Genomic DNA, 22,288 nt, shown 5'->3' with positions numbered 1-22,288 from the left:
ACTGAAGACCAAAGAGCTGTATCTCAATCTGTAACATATTTCCAATCGTTCCAACTGCCCAGCAGCAAGACAGAAGAGGGCAAATGACTAAATAATCTAAATTTTGTCTGAGTGTTTCTGCTGTAATGTTTCTCTATCAGCAGTCGTAAACCATGAGCTGGTTTGCTTGTATTTCAGAGCCAGAATAAACAACTCCTCTGACTGGTAGGATGAGATCCATTTGGCAATGAGAGTCACCAGTGCCTCTAAATCAAATTATACCAAAAGCAGATAGAGATTTCTGTATGCGCTGTGCTACCTTGCTCTGTAACAAATCAAATACAAGGACACTCTGATGAGGGAGAGAATCACCTAAACACACACTTCACATCTGTGTCATTCTTTCTATCTCTGGATTTCTCCCGAAAATCCCCCCGACACAAACAAGCAAGCCTGCAAACAAACAAACAGGCAAGCTAACCATGCATGCACACACAAGCTGTCCTTATCAGAGGCCAAACATGACTGAATGAGCGCACTGCTGCTGCCGCGGCTGCTGTGTCCCTGCGGTTCTGTCACCTGGGAAACCGAGCCAAGACAAACTGGACAGCGGGCCTCGTGAGCCTGCTGTGGCAGGATCTACTGTATACTGAAAGAGACCACATACTGCTGCACCCGCAAGACTAAAATGTCACGCGCAGTGAACAGATGCCACATCAAGCAGTGAACAAATGTCATGTCTGCTAGTGATGTAGCATTATGCCCCTCTGAGCATGAGAAGAGAGAAGGTTATGAGAAGAGCCTACAAGTCATTGCCCTTTTCAGACAGTGACAGGCTCCTCTGACTTACTCAGTAAAATGTTCTTCTTGCTGCTGTTTACTGACAACACTTTTGTCACAATATGGTTCTTGGTTCTTTTATTGGTATTCCAATAAAAAAAAGGTGTGATGGAGAATTTGTAGGAGTCCAAAAACAGAGCCTGACTTCCTGTAAGCAGAGTCATTTTTCTATCAATATGACTACATATTGATCAGATTTTTAAACACAAAAACATACATTAAAAAAAAAATAGGAAGGGGCAATTATATTTCACTGGGCTGCCAAAATACATTCTATACATGAGAAACACTGTTATACCACCCTCAGCTTGGTGGTACAAAGACAATTGTCACAAAGGTCTCAGCTGAGTGTGATGAATGTCATCCACCACAGGAAAAGAGCTGGGCGATCAGTTACATGGGTTCCCACATTATTGCATCAGGAGTGACACTGTCTCACTCACAAGTTTAATCAGACAGGAATCTCACAGAAAGGCTCTCCAACATGCCCTGACACACCACTTACAGAAGACTATCCATGCTGACATAAGCTGTGCTGAGTGCAGGTGACTTTGCTGCCAGTAGGCGAAGCGCTAGAAAGGTCTTCCTCCACACAGGTGTCAGAAATAATTAAATGTGCCTGAAGAGGAGACTTATAATGATTACATGAGTTGTACAAATTGTAGTAGAATCTTATAAATGTCTATCTATAGAAAAACTGCTAAAGCGACAGTATGTAAAAATGGGCAGGTGTTCGGTGGGCAGTTTTTTCTCCACAGTTTTGACATTTTTAATTCCTGTGATTTATGACGGCAGTTACAACAATATAAATTGGTTTCACTGCCACTACATCTCCATTCATCACCTGCACATCAACGTAAATAAGGGTCACGCCGATGATTGTATAAATACATAAAGAGATTGTGGTGAACAGAGATAACACATGTACAACCCAGCAAACACAGATGATTAAATGTACCCACAGTGCATACTCACAATCACTATAACTGTGTATGCATTGTGAAGTATATCAGGTCATGAATGCCAGAGTTTATCTGAGAAATATGAAGGCTTTAGAAAAACTGTCAGCAACAACAGGAAATTTGTAATTATTTATAATTACTGAATCAAATAATTTATATCATTATTATTATTATCATACACATTTATGTAGCAGCTGGTGTGTTTGGAGTCTGTCGAGTTACACTGGGCATGCAGAGGAAGTGAAATGGATTTCCTTTTGTTTGCTCCTATCTTAAAGCAGTGTTAAGTCATTTCTGACCACTAGTGGGCAGAAAGGCTCAAATTAACATAGCTTTGCTATTCTATATTCTATATTCTATACATTTGGAGTAACAAACCAAAACAATGAGCAAAGAGCAGATTAAAGTTGTATAGAGCTGCAGGATGTTGAAATTTACAGTGGCTGGTAGCATAGGAATCCCTTTAACATTACAGAGAATCATTAGATTTAATGTTAATATCAGAAAAAAACGTTTAATGGAGTGCTGTTGTCCGTATCTGTTGCTGCAGAGGTGTTTGGAATAACAACTGTCAGCCCTGTTTGTCAGTGGGCATGTATGAATCTCTGCCATTAGTAATTATAATGTTACCTAAACATCTTGTCATAACATTTTCAAAACAGTTTGCTGCCCTCTTTATATTCTGAGGAGTAAGGTGCCAAGTATGCAAGGTCACACTCCAAGAAGCAATGGCACTGAGTGTTTTCAGTCTGCAGTGGCTTTATAATATATTTGATTACTTTTTCCAGTATAAAATCCTTCAGTGACATGAAGGCAATAATTCAATACAAACACGATGACTTTGTCAATGCAAACACCATAACTGATGAGGAATAATTCATTTTTCAATCATGACCTTAGTGACTTTTTCAGAATCCCCCAGTGACACTCAAATGCAATTAAGTGACAACATCCATGAATCAAACTAATATTGCTGCGTCTTGTTCATGTGTCAGAATACACCAATAATCTGATCTGTTACAGTATATTAGCACAAGTTTAGCAGAGAGCCGTGAAAGTGCCTACTTCTTTGCGCAGGTTCTGATTTGATACTATAATCACATTGGGTGGATCTCCGACAGCTGTGGCAGCCCCTCCAATGTTGGTGAAGATTACTTCTGCAATCAGGACATGTCTGGGGTCTAGATTAAGCACCTCACACAACCTGCAAAATCAGATAGAGACAGAAAAGCCCTTTAGCCCCGATTACATTGTGGTGGGTGGAGAGAAATAAATACAGAAATACAAAAAGGATATTGGAGGATAAAAAGCATTGGTCCTTTAACATCGTGGCTGTACAGGACATCCACTCTGCTGGCCGGGTAACAAATTAGAACACTATTTGGCCCAGATAGGTGTTATATTTACCAGGTGTCTGATTTCAGTAAAGTCAGATATCATCTATATTCTGACCTTGTGGCAGAAAAAGCAATTTTGAGAACTTAATAATGGTTTACTGTAAGGATCTAATTCAATGGCAGGAAATAGACACACTAAGAATAAGGGAGAGACAGAAGTGGGCGGCACACATACAGTTGATTTGTAAGACACTGAAAGCAAATTGTAGCTTCTGTGTAGTAGCTCTATTTTTGGAGTGTAGTGTGCGTTTCAGCTTTTTTCAGTGGGGTGGTACAGAACTACACATCGCTTGAAAAAACATGCTGTAGGGATTTTGGTTTGAATCACTACGTACAAGAATACTTGTACAAGAATACAAATAAATGGTTGTGGCTATAGATCATCATTTAAAATAATGCAGTTTCACATAATTTATTAGATGACTGTATCTGAAAAGAAACTCCTGTAGTTGTATTACTGATTCTCATCTACCTCTGTACCAGAAAGTGAATAAGTGTATTGTACAATATTACATTGTACAATAGTACAATGTACAATATTAGCACATTAATTCATAAAACATTGGGTTGATTAACGCAAATGCCTGTTAGAGACTCTTAAATTGTAATACCACACAGCAAGAAAGTATTTGAAATGTCTCATACGTACAGCTATTTTCTTCTGAGGATATGTCTAAATCTTGACACTCAGGCGGAGAGTATTGATTTTTTCAGATAAGTCAGATAACAACTGTCCAGTTGCAGGTACAGTAAGTAAACAACTCAACAAGGTGGTGTAGTTGGTTACATCAGATATGACGGAAGACATTTTTGAGCCAAGGTCCTGATCTTGTTTCAGGGAAACAAAACGTTGACTCCATGCAATATGATTGATTGCACACACAAAATACTTGTAGTTCAGTTGCCTTTTACAATCATGCAATAAAAAAAAAAAATCATGGTTTTGGTTTAAAGAGCACAGCACAGAAATCAAACTCATTTCCTGAAGGACAGCCGTGTCTTTAACCCACCCATCCACCACTTTCCTCTTTGAATTGCTGCTACTTACATACTTATGTGTTTCACTTGAGTTATGTAATTACAATATAAACAAAGTTATTTGTTCCAAAACCATGATCTTTCCTAGCCCCAACCAAATAGGTTTGGGGCTTAAACCTGACCAGACTGCAAACATTAGTATCAAATAAGCTCCATTTTTATCATGTTGTCTGGTATCATGTTGTCAGCCACAGAAATACCTCTGTTTTCAGCAATTAATTTGGTCCATAATTGGAGTCTCCATAGCTGTGAATGTGAGTGAACAGTCTCCATGTGGCAAACTGTCTAGGGTCTACTATTCCTCTCACCCAGTGTTAGTTTGGATAAGCAGACATAGATAATGGCTGGAAAGAAATTTCAAATGGCTACACTGTACCTTATGGTGACAGGGGTGAAAAGCATCATAGTAGTCACATTATCCAGAAAAGCAGAGAGAATGGCAGCGATGAGACAGAGGATGATGATCATGGGCCACACTCTTCCTCTGGATAGTTGGTAAGCCTGCAAAGAGAAGAGGACAGACTTAAAATACAGTTATCACTGCATGATGTTACTGAGGAGAAGTTATGACACCTATAATGAGTTTCAGCCTGTCAGAGCATCATGAACGTCTTACTGAAGCATCTTAAATGAGTGATTAACGTTTCCATCATGAGTAGTAATAGTACAAAGGCTAATGTACTCCACAAAAGCCATACATTCAGTCAGATTCACAGTCTTGCTATCATACAGAAAAGCACAAATAAATGTCCCCTGCCCCCTCCATTAGCCAGCTGATGTGCCCTTGAGCAAAGTGCTTAACCCCCAGTTTGCTCCCTGGGCACCTGACAGTTGCAGCCCCACTGCTCCTGTGTGTTTCACTGCATGTAATTTGGTGTTGCATGTGTGTTCAACCAAGGAGGGGTTAAATGCAGAGGACAAATTCAGTGTGTGTATGTAAAAATACATATACTGCCAATAAAGCTGATTCTTCTTCTTCTTCTTCTTCTTCTTCTTCATACCAGCCTTTACGCTATAGGGGAAGCTCAGGATAGCCAACTTTTGTACAAACAGTGTGATGTGTCTGAGCTGCTAAGCTGTTCTCAGGGAAGAGATTTTAATTTGGAGTGCCTGCCCTTGTTCAGCTCACACTTAAAATTCATGAGCCTGTATGATCACCCTGTTCTCCAGGTCTGAGTGTTACTGTACCTGAAGGACAAAGGCATTTGCCCTCCTTCGCCATCTATGAAGAATATTCAGGATTAAAACTGAGCTTCCCAGAACTGTTTTTACAGTAGGAGTACGCCTTGACTTTGTAAAGAGAAAATGAAGGTCCTCTACTGTTGTAGGATATGTATGGATCTGCAGTATCGAAACAACTTAACCAAAATTCATTTTACCATTTTGAAATGCATGACAATACAACATAAAACAAGTTAAGAAATAAACAGTTAAAAGGTCCAGCGTATGAGATATAGAGGCATCTTGTGGTGAGATTGCAGATTACAACCAGGTAAATGCCCCTCACTTCACCAACCCCCTCTGTGGATTTGAAAGACTAATTCTAAGGTGAAAATACAGCAATTCTTACTTTCAGGTGATTATACACTAACTAAAGAAACTACAATAATATCACATTCCCTTTCTGCCCACAGATTCCCTTAAACCCTACACATAGTCAACCATTACAGGTGCTGTCTATCATTCATGTCGAGAGCAGTTGCAGTAAAAAATATCTGTTCTTCTGTAAATAATTTGACTCATTACAAGCATCAGGGATGGCCTAGTTTTCTGATCTTTCCAGCAGAACAAAACAAATTTCCTACAAAAGTGACATATCTTTGTCAAGATGTAAAGATAGGCAAGTTTCTGGTAACCTTATATTACAAAGGAGTCCTCACATTTTAGTCATGTCAGAAATGTCAACATTAAAACTACCAGCTTGTCATGTCTCACTACTAATTTCAGAAATAGCTCAAAGCCTGTCACCTTTGAGACAACTCTGGAATACCAGTGGGAATCTATTTTCATAGACTTTGCATCCTTATGCTATACATCTAGACTGTAATATCTGCAGTAACATCATTGCTACTATACACTACTACTATGAACAATTTATTTTCTGTGTTAGTACTGAAAGCACTCGTTATTACATCACTCACCTTCACTGCACAATAATCAAAGAAGCCAGTCTCTGAGAAAATGGCCACCAGTACCATCTGGAAGAAACATGACACATTTCAAACAACCATTATCCATTACGTAACAAGATTATATGTCACCTTAAAAATTGTCACCACAGAAAACAGGATGATGCTCACATAATACGCTGGTCGGTGAGATAGATATCTCCACTGTGCTCCAGAAAATATTCTTTAACTTTATTATCATACCCACTTTACTTTATTATTATAATATGCATTATGGTATGACATCAAAATTAGTACAAAGGCCAAGAACACAGTTCAAGAAATGTGTTTGAAGGAGACAACAAGCAACTCCAGCCTGCATATATGTATTATACATAAACAGCTCAACATAACTGCTTTGTATTCAGTATATTGTCGAAGATATATAATACATACAACGTATCTTTCAAATGTATTGCCTTTGGGTCTTGAAAATGTTCAGAAACTCCCTCTGCAATATTTCTCAGAACGCAAGGAAATTTCAGTGGCAGCTGTCGACAGTGGAAGTTATCCAAAGGAAGCTACCATCTGTGGCCATGCATACATATGAAATCTAGATAGCACTGATCAGCCAGAATTATCTCTTATGTGAATAATGAGAGATGAACATTTTGTTATAGATGCGATTTGCTATGAAGTTACAATGTGTCTGGGAAGAATGGTTTAAATCAAATTCATCCCATTTTCAACCTTCATAGGAATTCTACAGACTGTTCAATTTAATGCTAAAGGTGGGAGGAAATGTCAGTTTTACTTGCTTCCACAAAAACACAAGTTAAGATATCAGATGGGGACAGACCAGACAGTTGTTGAGTAAATTAACATGCAAACATCTTTCACTTAAGAGTCTAACCATGCCAAACAGCAGAGCCAGCGTCTCATAGTCGATCCACTCGACCACAGTAACCAGACTGGGCCGCTGTGAAACAGACAAAGAAAATAATTATATTTGAACGGGATTCAGATCTGTGTGGAAAATGCAAAAGGGAACAAATCAGTGAATTAGTGTCAGATACATTAATCTCGACCTGAGATCAGGAAAGCTATTATTCTCAGCATAGTGCTATAGTACAGTAATCTTCCTGGCAAGTTTAACAAATGTATTTGTTCTAAGTGCATTTGAGTATTGCCATAAATCCTCTTCGGCCCAGATTCTGTGGACCACGTAGCACTAACGACGGCTCTGATCCACTGCAGAATCCCACTGAGCCACTGCTGAACCAGAACTCCATGTTATTAATTACACAGGTGCTTTCCTTGCATAAGTTGCGTTTCCCAAGCTTTGATTTCCTGACCTTTGGACTACAGGAACTAATAAAAGCTTTGCCTGCTTTCATTACACATCTTTCTTTTCCAGAAAGTTTTGTTGCAATAAATTGTGAATACTGTTAAAGTAACTTGCAGGTTTTATTTTTTACACAAGAATCCTTTTTCTTACTTAAAAACCTGGCTAAATTGATTTTTGGAAAACAGAAGCTTATAGCGAGTATGTGAATGATGTGATAAAGTCCCCCCCACACAAATTTGCTAAATTGTACCAGGCAGAATTAGGCTAGAGCAGCTCTGTTCAACATGCACATCATGTAATATATGTATGTATGAAGTATGGGAAGCGAATGAGTATATAGTATATGAAGGGATATTTTCACAGTTCATTGTGATGTTATTTAGCCCATTAATAGAATAGCTCCCTAACTTACACCTATTAAGCTAGCAAACCCTTTTTCTTGATCATTTAAAGCTGTCGTAATGTTGTTTCATAAAACTGCTGGGAGTTTGCCTGAGCTAAGTAGTTCGTGGCATTACTCCATTATTTAATTTACATGTCACTTACACAGAAAAGCAAAAGAGACTTACATCACCAATAATAGCCAGAGCTGCTAAGGCAGCCAAAGATCCCAGCATGGCAGCCAAAGTGCGGTGCACAATCTGAAAATTCAAGACATTCACCAGAAACAATGGGTTTAATGGCTCTGAATAGAAGAAGACTACATTGTCTGAATATCAACATTTAAACACAGATACAATCAATCTCCTCTCATTATCATTCACATACAGTTCATATACAGTACATTCTGACAGAATGCAACTCTTTCAAACTGGCAGCCATGTTATGGTAAATATTCCACATTTGAAATTCTCTATTGTGATTTCAAATGCCCTAATTACTTCTGGTTAACAAAAAAGCTGTAGCTTTGAGCCATTGCTTTAAAGCTACAGCTTTTTTAATTCATTCATTTATTTCAGATTATTTGTTTTTTGTGATGTGTTGTCCTTAATTTTATGTTTCATCATTACCTTGTATCTTTAAAAAGCCATTGTTTTATTTTTACTTTCTGGATGGTAATAAATGGGCCTGGTACCACATAGGCTTACTGCATCTCAAACTGTGAACTGTAATTCAAAAAGACATTCTCCAAAAAAATCCAATTATTCTCAAAAGATTTCCTGTAACAGCAACAGGAAAAGATGAGTCAAAAAAATCTTGCTCAGGCTTATGTTCCATTAGGTCTGATAATCTGTCATTTTCTTCTGTGTAAAATATCAAGAAACGCAGAACTTCAAGGAGATATTACACACATCTCCATAATGCTGTTGAGAGCTGCCCTTCTAAACAATGTCCCATCACTACTCTCGCATATGATGCATATTATTATTAAAAATTGAGGCCTGTGATAACCATGGATGTATTATCAGATATCAGAGGTGCTCCTATGACATGCCCTTGCAATAAATTGCGGGAAAGTAGGCCACTTTATCTGTCAGTTAGTCAGTCAGTCACATTACACTGGCTGACGCATGCCGGCATCATAGTCTTTCCACTCCTGTCATCCACTCCTGGCAGTCTTTTCAACCAGTTTTGTTGATGGTGTTGCTCTCTCATTGGTCCAGTGCCATGTTATTTTTGGCCTCCCTCCCACTCTGCCTGATTGCTTTTTACTGCTTCCATTGTGGGCTTCAGCCACATCTCACCAGTCTTTGTGAATGTCCTTCCTCAGTGTTATTTGAGAGGACATCATATCTATTGCACTTTGATATCTCTCAACCAGCATTTAAATTTGCTGTTGATCAGAAAATGGTTCTTGTCTTTCCCATTTTCAGCTTGTGGATGTTCTTGAGGGGAATAGATTGCTGCTGCAGCTGAATCTGACCTTTATCAGCCTGCTGTTGATGGGTCGCTTCTAACTTCTCAACAAGCTTGCCGTGGGTTTTTGCTGGAGCCCTTCGTATGAATTTGGGACTCTGGTGGGTCTTATTGCTGCTTCTGTAGCATATTTGTTTTTCATGGAATATGGTGCCCAACTGTCAGCCCATGTCAAGAAAGGTTTTCGGTTGTGTACAAGCTGCCCCGGCACATCAACACTTAACTGTTGAAAAATTGTTTTGGTGCAAATGTCTACCCTTGGTAACACAGGGCAAAGGTCACTTTTTGCATACTGGAAAATACAAAGTGTGTTCCAGATGAAGAAACTGGGACCTGTGGCCTTTGTCTTGAATTCCATGGAAGGCAAGCTTATTAAAATACATATATATTCTACTTCTCTTGCATCATGTAAATCAGTTTTAATGGCAGATTTATTCTGGTAGAAGACATATTTGTTACATGTTTGTTACTCTGTTGTCTGTTGTAAAAGAACGGTGTTTGATGGGGACAACAGTCATTGTCTTCAGTGCGCACTGACCTTGCTGAACTGCTCAACACTACACTGGGTCCTGTCACTCAGGATGAATAATAACTCAGACAATAACTCAGACAGAAACTTATCTTCGTCTGAATACATGTGTTCAAATAATGAACAAAGCAGAAGAAAACCATCTTCTGTCAGCTCTTTTATAAAGTGACAAAACTAAAACTGGGCTGTAATTCTTTACTTTGTAACTCTGTAAGGACATTACCCTGGAGTGTCTGTTAAAAATAAGAAACTGAAAATCCAATTTTGTTTGGACCTATCATTCAGAAAATCACCATAGTCTAAATGTGAGAGAAATATTATAAGCTTAATAGATAAAATAATGTCATGTCAAGTCTTGCTGATTTCTGAATAACCACACCATATAGCACTTCTATTTTCAAGGCAATCCCTTGCACTTTCAATTAGAGCCTTTGGAAGTGAACCTGTCATTAACAGAGATGACACATGAGTAAATGCACAATATAACTGTGCTGTCATCTCTCTGTTGTTGACTTTCACACTGTAGTATTGTCCCTGCCACCCAGGACAGCTTAGGGAGTTCACACTGTGTCGCGCTCAGGGAGATTAGCCTGTCTAATTAAAACCAAGCACTGACTGGAAATAAATGAAAATTAAGGATGTATATCCAGAGAGTTCAAAACTGAAAAAGTATGTGTGAAGTGAGAAGCTGATGTACAATATATCAAAACAGTAACAACTAATAAGTGGGAAATGATTTCATATTTAATATGCTCAGTTATTAACATAGAATCATTATGTATCAACTGACCAATCAATGAAACATTCATTTAAAATCAATATGGTTATGTTATGTAACACCTTATTAATGACCAAACAATGATGACTTCTTAAAAACTATAACTTAAATGATTATGACTTACTTACTAACTTAAAATAGTGATCTACTACTAATATTACTGATCAGTATTTTTGAATTAGTACAACACATTAAGGGACTTGCACTCTAGTTGTGGCTGATGAGATCTCTACTAAGTTAAAGTCAGGCAGAGTCATGAAGGGACATATATGTGGTCACTTAAGTGCATATGTTGCCCTTGTTCTTGTTAAATGAATGAATTGTGGAAAATTGTAAATAAAAAAAATTAATAAATAAATTAAAAAATACTCCTGTGTTTCTGACACAAAGTTCCTTTCACGCAGGCAACCATTTTTTGCTTGTCCTTCCATTACAACCCCCAACTTGACAGAAGTGCATTACTAAAACACTGCAGTGCGCCTTTGAGCCCCAAGTTGAACATAGCAGAGATTTAAAAAAAAAAAAAAAAAAAAGTATTTTCCCAAGGCATTTGAACTTGTCATGGGGGTAAAATCACAGGAGTTCTATTCAAGTGTCCCAGTAAGCTGTTGACAGTGTGCCAGCATGGACTATCAGGACCCTGAAACCGAAGCAGCTAAATGGAATTCAGCCATCACTTGTTTTATCATTATTTCCGTCTGTGCCTTTCCTACTTTGACATGTCAGAATGTGCTCAGTGAAAAGGGCCTTACCAGTGCAACACATCCATGATTCACCAAAACAGAAGAGTGAGGGAGAAGTCTGTAAACACCCAGTCTAAACAGGTAAAATGAAAATATCTGTGGGCATGTACCTGGGTGTCAGTGCCTTTAATACAGTGCTGTATATTACTGTAGGCATGGGTAAAAATAGAGCTTCCTCTGCTTTAATACATGCTGTCCGTGTCGCACATTTCCAACAAGGCAGCAGATACTGTATTGAAAGCAGACTCGTTCATCACTGATAGAACAGCATGAGCATCACAGCTCATTTACCTCGAAGATGATGAGAACATAGACCCCAGCAAGGATGATTCCAGCGATGGCCACCTGTGTCTCCACACTGACGTATAGTGACTGGTGGGTCATGGATAACGGCACCACCTCGTTATCCTGCAGGAAGGCCTGAATCGTGATGACGATGGGGTCACTGTGTGGAAAGGGAAGCAGCACAGTAACGAGAATAATGCGTTTTTGTTTTTTTAATTCAACATTATCAGTCACTAAATGAGTAAATGTTATCAAGGGCAAAGGAGTAACTGCCCCTTGGTGCCCCCATGTTAGAAAAAAAAAAACAATAACAAAAGTGTCCTGTCTGATGCCTCTGTCATTCCCATTGGGTGCCCCAGTATGCAGGACAGACTGATTAAGTGTCCTGTTGGGTGTAGCAGTTATAACTGTAACTGTTTCACCACAAAAGCATCATGACTTTCTTCACACCTGAGCCCCACCACATACAGCTGGTGCCCATTTTATTTTTATTTTTCTCACTCCTGCCCCTCAGACAACCTGAGGCCTCTGCTGCCCTCATCTTTTAGACAGTCTGTTGTAGCTACAGAAGGATATTTTCATATCAAATATGAATATATATACAACGATTTAGTTACTTTCAAAATTATGTTATAGCCTTGCATTCTAGTGTTAATGTTTTGTGTGCACACCTTGTTTGGTATCTATCTACTAGTCGTTAGGGACAGTATGAAAATTACTCAGGTGAGAAGGGGGGTTAACCCTCATCTTTTACTTTCTAGCACCATTGAGGACTGTCTCTTCTATTGCATGGCTCACTGTCACAAATGGGACAAAGCACAGGAAAGTGACTGCACACTGTGGTGGGGACGTTAATCAGGCATACAGCTGCCAAACCAACCATCCTTTAAGTGTTTTCTTTGGCAAAATGAGAAAATACTGTATGAACACACCATCTGGGATGCAATGACTTTGGAAAAAATTACATAAAATTACATAAACCTCCCACTCCTGACCCCCAGATAACATTCATACAGTCCCTTGGGGACCATTCAAAGAAGTCAGTAAACATGTTGAAATCCATGTGTTCAAATCAACACATCGGGCATACAGTATTCTCAGTACCTGCTGAGCATTTCAAATGTTTTTGTTAACAGTATCTGGTCACTTCTTTCACCATGTAGAGGAATAGTCCAATTATGGATCACCTGTTCACAAAGAGCAGAAGATAAATGAGTTCACCTGCCACAGTTCAATATTTAAGAGATGATACAGCCAGAAAGCATTGCATATCATATATATGTCCTCACCTGCTGAGTCCTCCTCCTCCGCTGTTCTGGCTGCTCGGTTTGCTCCACCTGAATCAGGATGTACTCTTGGGTGGTGAGGTCAATCATCCCTCCTGTGAAAGGCCCCCCCACCTGGAGCTTCAGCAAAGCATTGTCTCGAAAATCTGTCAGGTTCATTGCTGTCGTACGCAAAACGTCAAGAGAAAAATGTGGATATGTTGAAAGTGTGCTTGTGTGTTTGAAAGGAGATGGGCACAAAATCTTTTGAAGGTGACTGCATTTAATTTTATTCTATAAATCATTGAACGAAGGCAAATACAGGGCACGGGAACATTTGTCTCTACATTTTGAAGCTGATTAAATGAGAATGTCAATGCATTGACTGTGCACTGTCCCTCTTCAGTGATTTTCAGAATATAATAAAGATCACAGGACCCTCTCTCCCTGAACTCGAGTACACAATGAAACACAGCAGTGGGGAGCAATTATTCACCTGTCAGGATCGCTACCACTCCCTCTTACCTCCCTCTTATCTTCTGATGCAGCATTCACTCTGATTAAAGCTGTATGAAGATCCTTGTGGATTGACATATCATTTTAAAATTGTTTTTATTTCTTCTTCTTCTGTGTCTCTGGACAACTATATACTCAAAGCAAAACATAGCTGCATTAGGCTCCACATTTCTCCCCAGTGATGAAAGGCATGCTGGGCCTTTTGTAGCCCACTTTTATTTTCTCATGTCAGAACATAACATAAAATACCAACATGCAGCTACAGTGATGTAATGGGAAAGGATACAGAAACTGTCTGTTGAAGAGACTGCCAACATCCTCCAGGGGTTGTCTCGATCTGGATACATGCTGAAGAACAGCTGAAACCACAGTACATTCAACAATATATTACATGTTCATATGTCAAGATTCTGTGTGTGTGTGTGTGTGTGTGTGTGTGTGTGTGTGCATACATGTGTGTAGTGATGCTTTTGTCCTATACCAATTGTATCAGTTATTCTGAGGGGACTCGTGTACTTACACTGCAGAGAACAACAACAGTAAAGATTGTTGCAATTTTGGAAGCTCTGAAGCAGCATCTGAAAAGAAAAGAAGAGCAGACAGTCAGTAGAATGAAACAGAATAATGTTCAGTATGAAAGTTTAATGTATACCAGTGATTTAAAATCTAAGGGTCAGGACCCCCCAAAAGGGCTCATAAGATGAACCTGTGGTGTCCTGAAATGATCAGCAGTATATGTAATAATAAAAAACTTCATTGTTCTTCACTTCTCAATATTCTTTAGTGTTTTTTTCTTCTTGTTAAACATGTTTTACTGCTTCATGTTTTTGAAAGATATCCAAATGAAACATTATTTGAACTAAACACAACTCACAGGTGCAGGTTTTATGCTGAGGGACTACCAGGGCAGAAGAGGATGGGAATAACTAGTATAGAAAATATTCCACTCAGTTATAGTTTTCTGCTGATAACACGAAAGGTCTCACCTCATGCTGCTGGTGAGTCTGAAGTTGAGGTTGAGGTTGTCCAGAGGGTCGGTCTTCTCTGAGGAGCTGGAGCGGCACAGGGACAGGCTGGTGACCTCACTGCCCAGTCTGTACCTCCTCTCCAGATCCAGGGAGCTGTTGTCCCAGGGCTCTTCCCCTCCAATGAAGTTGGGGTCATGTATGGTCATGTAAGTTATACTGGGGAAAGAATCACAGTCAGTCCTCTGTGTTTCGACTTCTGCAGCTTCAGTGACAGAAATAAACACCACACTGTTGCAGATGTAAACAACCGGGAATGTAAGTTCTTAAATTAAAAAATGTTTCTAATATTAAACAGCAAATACATGTCTGTTAAAGAGAAGCAGTCTATAATCACAGTTTCATTACATGTGTTGTACACCAATGTGAATTGAATCAATGTAAGAAGGACAATGATGTTATTGTTCAACCATTTCATTAAATGCCACTGGCAGAATGTCATTCTGCTTCTATGTAATGTCAAGTATTAAATGAAAATACTTTCTCTTCTTTTCTTTTTCTAAGAAAAAGTGATCAGACAACACAACCCGTAAAACTGCTTCAACAAAGATCAGATACACACTCCCACATGATGGAGCCCTGAGTGTATTAAATAAATAAAAAAGACATGATGGGGGAAAAAAATCATATGAACAAATTCTGTAAAACATGGAAATGTGACAATAAACTGTAAAATAATTTAGCTCAAATTATTATTATGAAATGCCATTTTTATTTTCACCTTTTTCCCACAATACTTGTATTCCATGTTTTATTTCTAAATATCACTTTTCATGATGTTTCTTTCAATGATGGTGGAATTTCTCACCTGTCATCTTGAGAGAATCTCAACAGAGGCGATCGTTCTGTAAGGTTGGCTGAATTTGTTTTACCTCTGAGAAAATTAACCACACTGAAGTTGTGCCTGAAAAAAGATGCAAAGGAATACAATGGATGAAAACAAAAAACAATTAAAAATTATGACACTAAATCTGTGTTTTTGCAAACAGAGAAACAGAATTTTTGTGAACTTTGACTACAATAAAAAAAACTCTCAGCCATCAGTCAGTGGTCAAAACAGTCTGTCAGACCCTTTGTAACCCATAGGTGGCAGAAAGTGGGGCGAGCAGCTGGTGTCCCGACACCCAAGGAGATCATTAAAGTGCCTTTTGTCACCCTGCTGCTGCACTGTATCCCAGAGGCTCCTGCAGGCGGCTGCCCTCAGAGCATCACAGCTGGGTCTCAACCAACAATCACATCCACCCACACACACACACTATATACATATATATATACACACACACACACACACACATGTATATATTTCTACTTAAAAAAGAAAAAAACACCAATTCAGTGTTTCATCCAAATCCACAGTCATCTCAGCAATTACTCTGACAACAGCAGAGACGTCATGGGAATCGTTATGTAATAGAATACCACCCCCACTGAGCCAAAACCGTTAGATGGAAATCTTTCTGAAAATTAAAGGTCCCCCTCGGCTAATCTTCTAATCTTGAAGGGATCTTACCCTCTGCCTGTCTAAAGGGTTGGGTGCTTAAACACAGTCTGTGCACTTTCTTAACACAGCAGCAAGTACTTTTATTTGGTGTTTGTTATTTTTTCAAAAGTATTGTGGGTTAATGAATGTATTCTTGTAAGGAAACTGTGTTGGGTGGTTAGTTTTGTGACGGCTTGTATTAACTTTGTGTTGTATAGGGGAGAGTAATTCATAATGTTTCAAAATTATTATTATCTTACAAGTCTGGTAGGTGTCACCAAACATGCTTCAGACAGTCGGGAGCTGTGAATCAGTGAATGTGGTACTGGTGCTGGATAAAGGAGTAGATTACATTACAGAAGTCTGCCGCATTAATCCTCTTAGCCACTCTTATACAACTATAAAGAGAGTTGTACTGCATGTCTACAAATGTTTTCTCCCTTCGTCTCTCCCTGATATGACTCTGATCCTGTCCCCTAGATGGCACTTGGCAGGGAGACTGCATTTTACAGTGGAGTCACATGAGGACATTGAGCCCAGACAGAACACAAACTGAAACTGAAAATAAAAAGAGCTAAGCAGCAGGCCCTGCAAAGGCCAGTCAGTGTGATTAATATTAACCGACGGAAAATAGGTCATATTTTACAGGGATTATTCTTCATATACACTGATCTATTTTTAATATATATGCCAATTTATTGTTTCATGTGCTGCAGAAGTAAAGTCTGCACATAACAGGAGTTTTTCATTACAGTTATCTGCTATGTGAGGTTGTTTCTAGTTTATTTAGTTTTTGACCACTTGGGGGCAGCAGGGATAGGCACAACGCTGACATATTACCATCTTTTAAATTGATAAGACCTATTTGCCAAACAGCAGCAGTTTTGCTCTCCATCAGTTCCTGAGACAAATATCTGGTTCTTTAGCTGCTAAATTCTCCAATATGGTCATCAGCTTGTTAGTAGCTATACGTGTTTTGCCATGTGGTGCTCGATGAGTTTATCAAAGTTTTTTCCACAGGATGATGCTGGTGCTGTGAATCAAAAGAGCGGGTTTCTCACCACGAGCACCTTAAGATCAGAATATTGATATAGAATAGGAGTTTAGGGTTGCAACAAGTTCAATTTAAACATTAACTGCATATTATAGAGGTAGCATTTTCCCTTGATGCAGGGAAAATATTGTGTATGATCGCAATTACAAAAGGCATCTGAAACAGAGTCAATTGTCAATGTATCTTGTGAAATTTTTTTTTATCTGTAATGCTTGCCATCTTTCATTATCCAAAAAGTTTGGCCCAAGCCCCTGTATCACATTTTCATCCATTATGCCTCTGTTCAAGCATATTTTAATAGTGCCAGACAGATGTTGCTGTCAGCTACCACCACTATTGCAACGTTTCTACCAAGATGTGAGATAATTAGTGGAAAAAAATGTATATTCTCCATATGTCATATGAATATTCAGCCTTTCAACACCAGCGTTCCCTCACAACCTTTAATACTATCAGCAAGAGAGAGAAGTTTTGCTCTCTTTATATTCCTAGTCCAAATGGGCTGATTTAAATTTGAATTCACAAGTTCATGAAGCGAAAAATTCCCCAGTTTAATCCCAATAACGTCACAGCCACAGGCTTGAGATTAGCACCCCCCCACCTCCCAGCGACTGAGATACACACCCACACCCACACCCACACTCTTAAGTCTCTCTGTGTGTGAATGTTAATACCTTACAAGAGGATTCCAATCTTTTCACATATGTTCATACATCCTCTCTAAGATTTAACCAACTGATCATGTGTAATGTGATTCTGCACGTGTGGTTCAAATTCTTTAAACTGTCGTATGAATTTACACCAGAAAAGCCAGTGAGCAGAGAGTATGAGTGTTAATCTCTTTTTAAACTACAATAAAAACTTGTAGACTGACTGTAGAATGTAAAGTCACAAACCAGTTATTCTGGAGTGCCTTAAATACAAACTTTAAACCTGTATTAACACTTCTGATCCACCAAAACAATACAAACTGTTCTGTTCACAGGCTGACATGTTCCTTTATTACCATGGACATAAAGACTGTGTCATTTATTTTGAGAAAATGCCACAAAGACTGTCCTGTTGCCATAAAAACCAAGTGGAGCCAAGCTAATTCAAGTAGACCAACTCAAGCTGCACTGCTATATGCACATGTGACATACTTCACACTGGTCACTTTAACACACCTCCCAATTTGGCGGTCTATTTAAGCTGCAAAAATTCCCATCTCGCCCTCTGCCTGTCAGCGTATGGCCGTCCTGCATCAGCACTTCCTGTTGTCTCAGCCTCACCACCACCTCAACATCCACCTGCAGGCTCCAGCGGTGCTGCTTTAATAAACACTTTAATCGTGAGTTGTCTGATTGATATCGTTTGATGTGCCTCTGAACATAGAGTAGCCCTCGACAGATCGATTTTTACTCCTGGTTGAGTACTACAGCGTCCATATTATTTAACCTTTTTAACGAAAGAAATATTCATTCAAAACACATAATGCAACAGAAAATATTAAGACACCTACTAATTTATGGTTGGTTTTCATCTTTTCATGGGATTTGTTGACAATAACAAAAATGAAGAATATCTTCAACCTTGTATTTGAATCATCCATCAGTTGCTGACAGTTTTTGGACGGGCTTCTTTCTTTGGCTTTCAAGGATGCCACCTAACTAGTCTATTGACTCCACAGATAGGGACCTCAGATAATTAGAGCCTTCAGAGCAGTTTTTTGTAAGTAACCAATAAAACTCCAATTGATTTTTCAAACTGACATATCTTGTCAATAAACCACCAAGAGAGAGAAGGAACACGTCGGTAGCCATACCCATCCTCTTGTCGAACAGGGACAAAACCCTCAGTATGGATGACACACTGTCCTGTGGGCAGGACTGCAGACTGCTGTAGCTTCTGGGTGTCTCTCCTCTCTGAGATGCCCTGCAGTAGACGCAGCTCTCCAAAGTTTCCTTCCACAGCCTCTGGTGACCTCAGGCTGTTCCTGGCCTGATGGCCTTGGGCTGATGTTTGAGACATCTCAATCTCCAGGTTGCTTTTGTTCTCCAAATACATGGTGAGACTGCTGGAGGTTGGAGGGAAGCAGAGTTTTGCTTCAGAACAATTCAATAGTGCAACAGTGGAATAATCGCAACCTGCAATTGCTGTTTTTTTTAGCCACTTGCAGTCGGTGGACTGGACTATATTAGCTTTCTTTTGTTCTCCACAAACTTCTATGGGGAATGTCTGACTCTTGAGCTGCTATTCTCATTGTATCTTCACTGGGGTTTTCTAGCTTTGTTTTTGTTTTTGCTGACAACAACACCCTGCTGCCACTGACGCTATGGGAACAGTGAGAGTAAACCAAAACCTGAAAATGTAAAGGCTGTAAAACCAAAACAATGAGCTGAAATACGCTAAGAAAGGTCAATAGAGCTGAGAGGGACTTCAGAGTTGTCTGATGCTGTTCTGTGAATTAGTCAAGGGCCCCATTCACACACAGGTCATGTGATATCCACTCTTAATAGGAAATTATCTGTAATAGCAGTAACTTTATTTACTCTAGTTTATAGTTTTTCATTCTGTCTTTACATCACTGACTTTTGTTTGCCTGGGTAAGAAAGAACAATGAGCTCAGTTACAGTACAGCAGAGAGTCACCATCCTTTAGTGCTGACAGCTACAGCACGAGCTTGTCCCTACTGGGAAAGTCTCAGACTGATTTTAAATGTATATACTTTGTGATGCAAATTCCACCCTTAACACAGTGTGAATCCAATATGCATGATAACAGCTGAGTGATTTGTGGTACCCACAGCAGGTCAGTGGATGAGGTCAGCCACAGCAGACATGTGGCTGTCATAACAAAAAGGCTGCATGAATTTGATGGGATTATTGCTCACATGAAAGGCAACATGAACTCACGTGTAACATTTGAGCTCCATGGGATAATACCTCTCTGAGGAATAAGACTACAGTCCTGTCAAGAGGTGGTACAGAATTGAATCCTTCCAACAATTTGAGGAAAAAAAAGAAACCCTTTCATTTTACACGTCATGGTTTGATCCACAGTTCAATATTTAAAGTACATATATATATATATATATATATATATATATATATATATATATATATGTATATACATAATTTACACAGAGATTTCTTCAACAACTCCTCAGTTCAAACAGACATGGACCTTTTCTGTGACATTCAAAATCATGTCAGTTCTGGCTGGTGTTTTGTTACGCCTCACATAATACCCTTGTCCAATGCTTTTGATGTGCCCCATCAGAGAGAAGAATGATCCTTTTAACATGACATCCTGCCTGTGGGCTGAGTGCAACAACAGAAAACTAACTGCTTTCTTAACTTTTCCACCCTTGTTCATAGCAATTAAAAATTCAAGATTGATGTCTTCCAACAAGTGCGTCGGGAATACGACAAAAGCACGTTTAGAGGAGGGTAATCATTGCAACCACAGTACATGAGAATGTAGTTGAAGGATTATACATGTTTATATGGTGTTTTTTTCTGCATTTTGATTTTCAGTATCAGGAAATGTCTAAAAATGTCTAACATAACATAAAACACAGTGTTTCATCATCCACCACACATTTATTTACGTATTAGCAGAATGAAAAGGATAGGAGACAAAGCTGAAGGGGTACTGTGTTATACTTAAACCCCCGGAAACAAAGCCTACTAGTGTAATACAGTAGTATAAATTGACAAACCAAAGAATGCAAAGGAGCTGAAGCAAATGTCGAAAACAAATTTCAAATTAAATTCAGATTTTTGTTTTGGTGATATAAAAGAGGTACAGAAATGAAAGTTATCTGGCTTACCTTTAAAGACGAAGACAGTTCTAGATGATGATGATGTAACGATGATGATGATAAGGGTGATGAAGACAAGCACAATGATGATGATAGCAGTAGTGATGATGTTTGTGATCTTACATGAGGGAGATCCAACAACAAAATCATGTGTAATTCAACACTGACAATCCTAAAATGACTGATCCGTGCTGAATGACGCTGGGACTGTTGTGTCTGAGCACAGTGACGTGGCTGAAGACTGAGGCTGAGGTGTTTCTTCTCCTCTCCTGCACTCCCCAGCAAAAAAGGGAGATGTTGCTGAGCAGTCTGAGTCTGGAGGAGATCAGGAGCAGGAGGAGGAGGAGGAGGAGGGGGGGTGTTGGGGGGTGGAGTGGCACAATATGCTTTCCACAAATGGCGGAAAACTTTCCCATTCACTCATTCTCTCCCATTTCGACAAACTCCCCAAGCTATTTAGCTGCCTCCTCCCACTGCACTTCACATCCACCACAGAAAAGATTTTAGTTTAACAGTTTCTTGAACTAAATAAATACAATTTTAATCCAAACTTCAAGGGAAATGTCACATAGATAGATAGATATATACTTTAGTGATCCCAAGGGAAATTCAAGAAAAAAATCGGAAAAAAGAAAAAAAATACTAAAAAGTTGAATGCTTATTTTAATTTTCTTGAATGAATTACCAGAATTTTTTTTTTTTTTTTTTTTTTTTTTTTTGCAATATGAGATTGATATCATTATTTTCTGGAAGGGAGAGCTGTCAAATATAAACCTCTTAGCCTAACTTGCTTTAACAGGGTGAGTCAACTCTAGAGATTTAAGGTGTAGAAAGGTCAGACAGGTCAGAGACAGAGAGACTTCGAGGAAAACTTAACTCCCCAAGCCGCAAAAACATTCTGCTTTTTTAATTGCTCTTTTGTGTTCTTATTTCTCTGAAATGGTTTCAATTCATCACTGAATCATTCAATTATTTAATGAATATAATATGCACGTCTTGCTGTTCATCTGAAGCATGGATTTATTAAAGTTTTCATTCTACAGGTCATGCCAATCTTAATCTTAATCTTTTCTTAGCTATATATACTATATCTATATACAGAGCTTTAAAAATGAAAATTAAATGATATTGAAAATTAATTATTTGCAGTCTTTGTCTAAACACAAAGTGGGGGCAGGGGAGGCTTGTTAAACCAGAATTAGCAGAAAGGGTCAGAGGGGCAGTGGGAGATCTTATGAAAACTGCCTATTTAAATTCACTGTTCAAAAGGGGTCTCTCT

General features: G+C 38.9%; 1 protein-coding gene across 1 annotated transcript in view; it reads right to left on the bottom strand.

The window, feature by feature from the left end:
* The window catches only part of oca2 (oculocutaneous albinism II), a 40,632-nt gene extending 21,382 nt beyond the window's left edge, over positions 1 to 19,250 (bottom strand). The window contains exons 1-13 of the mRNA XM_046391902.1: positions 19,009 to 19,250; positions 15,479 to 15,574; positions 14,632 to 14,829; positions 14,166 to 14,223; positions 13,932 to 14,004; positions 13,154 to 13,311; positions 12,969 to 13,051; positions 11,871 to 12,024; positions 8,242 to 8,313; positions 7,238 to 7,303; positions 6,358 to 6,414; positions 4,593 to 4,717; positions 2,847 to 2,985 (exon numbers count right to left, since the gene is read on the bottom strand). Of these exons, the coding sequence (XP_046247858.1) occupies positions 2,847 to 2,985; positions 4,593 to 4,717; positions 6,358 to 6,414; positions 7,238 to 7,303; positions 8,242 to 8,313; positions 11,871 to 12,024; positions 12,969 to 13,051; positions 13,154 to 13,311; positions 13,932 to 14,004; positions 14,166 to 14,223; positions 14,632 to 14,829; positions 15,479 to 15,574; positions 19,009 to 19,250 (1,521 nt within the window). The remainder of the gene's footprint in view (positions 1 to 2,846; positions 2,986 to 4,592; positions 4,718 to 6,357; positions 6,415 to 7,237; positions 7,304 to 8,241; positions 8,314 to 11,870; positions 12,025 to 12,968; positions 13,052 to 13,153; positions 13,312 to 13,931; positions 14,005 to 14,165; positions 14,224 to 14,631; positions 14,830 to 15,478; positions 15,575 to 19,008) is intronic.
* Positions 19,251 to 22,288: the final 3,038 nt, after the last annotated feature.

Source organism: Scatophagus argus, chromosome 6, assembly GCF_020382885.2.
Source record: "Scatophagus argus isolate fScaArg1 chromosome 6, fScaArg1.pri, whole genome shotgun sequence".
Taxonomy (NCBI): domain Eukaryota; kingdom Metazoa; phylum Chordata; class Actinopteri; family Scatophagidae; genus Scatophagus; species Scatophagus argus.
Note: the sequence above shows the minus strand (reverse complement) of the source record. Positions and strands in the feature narration are given on the sequence as shown.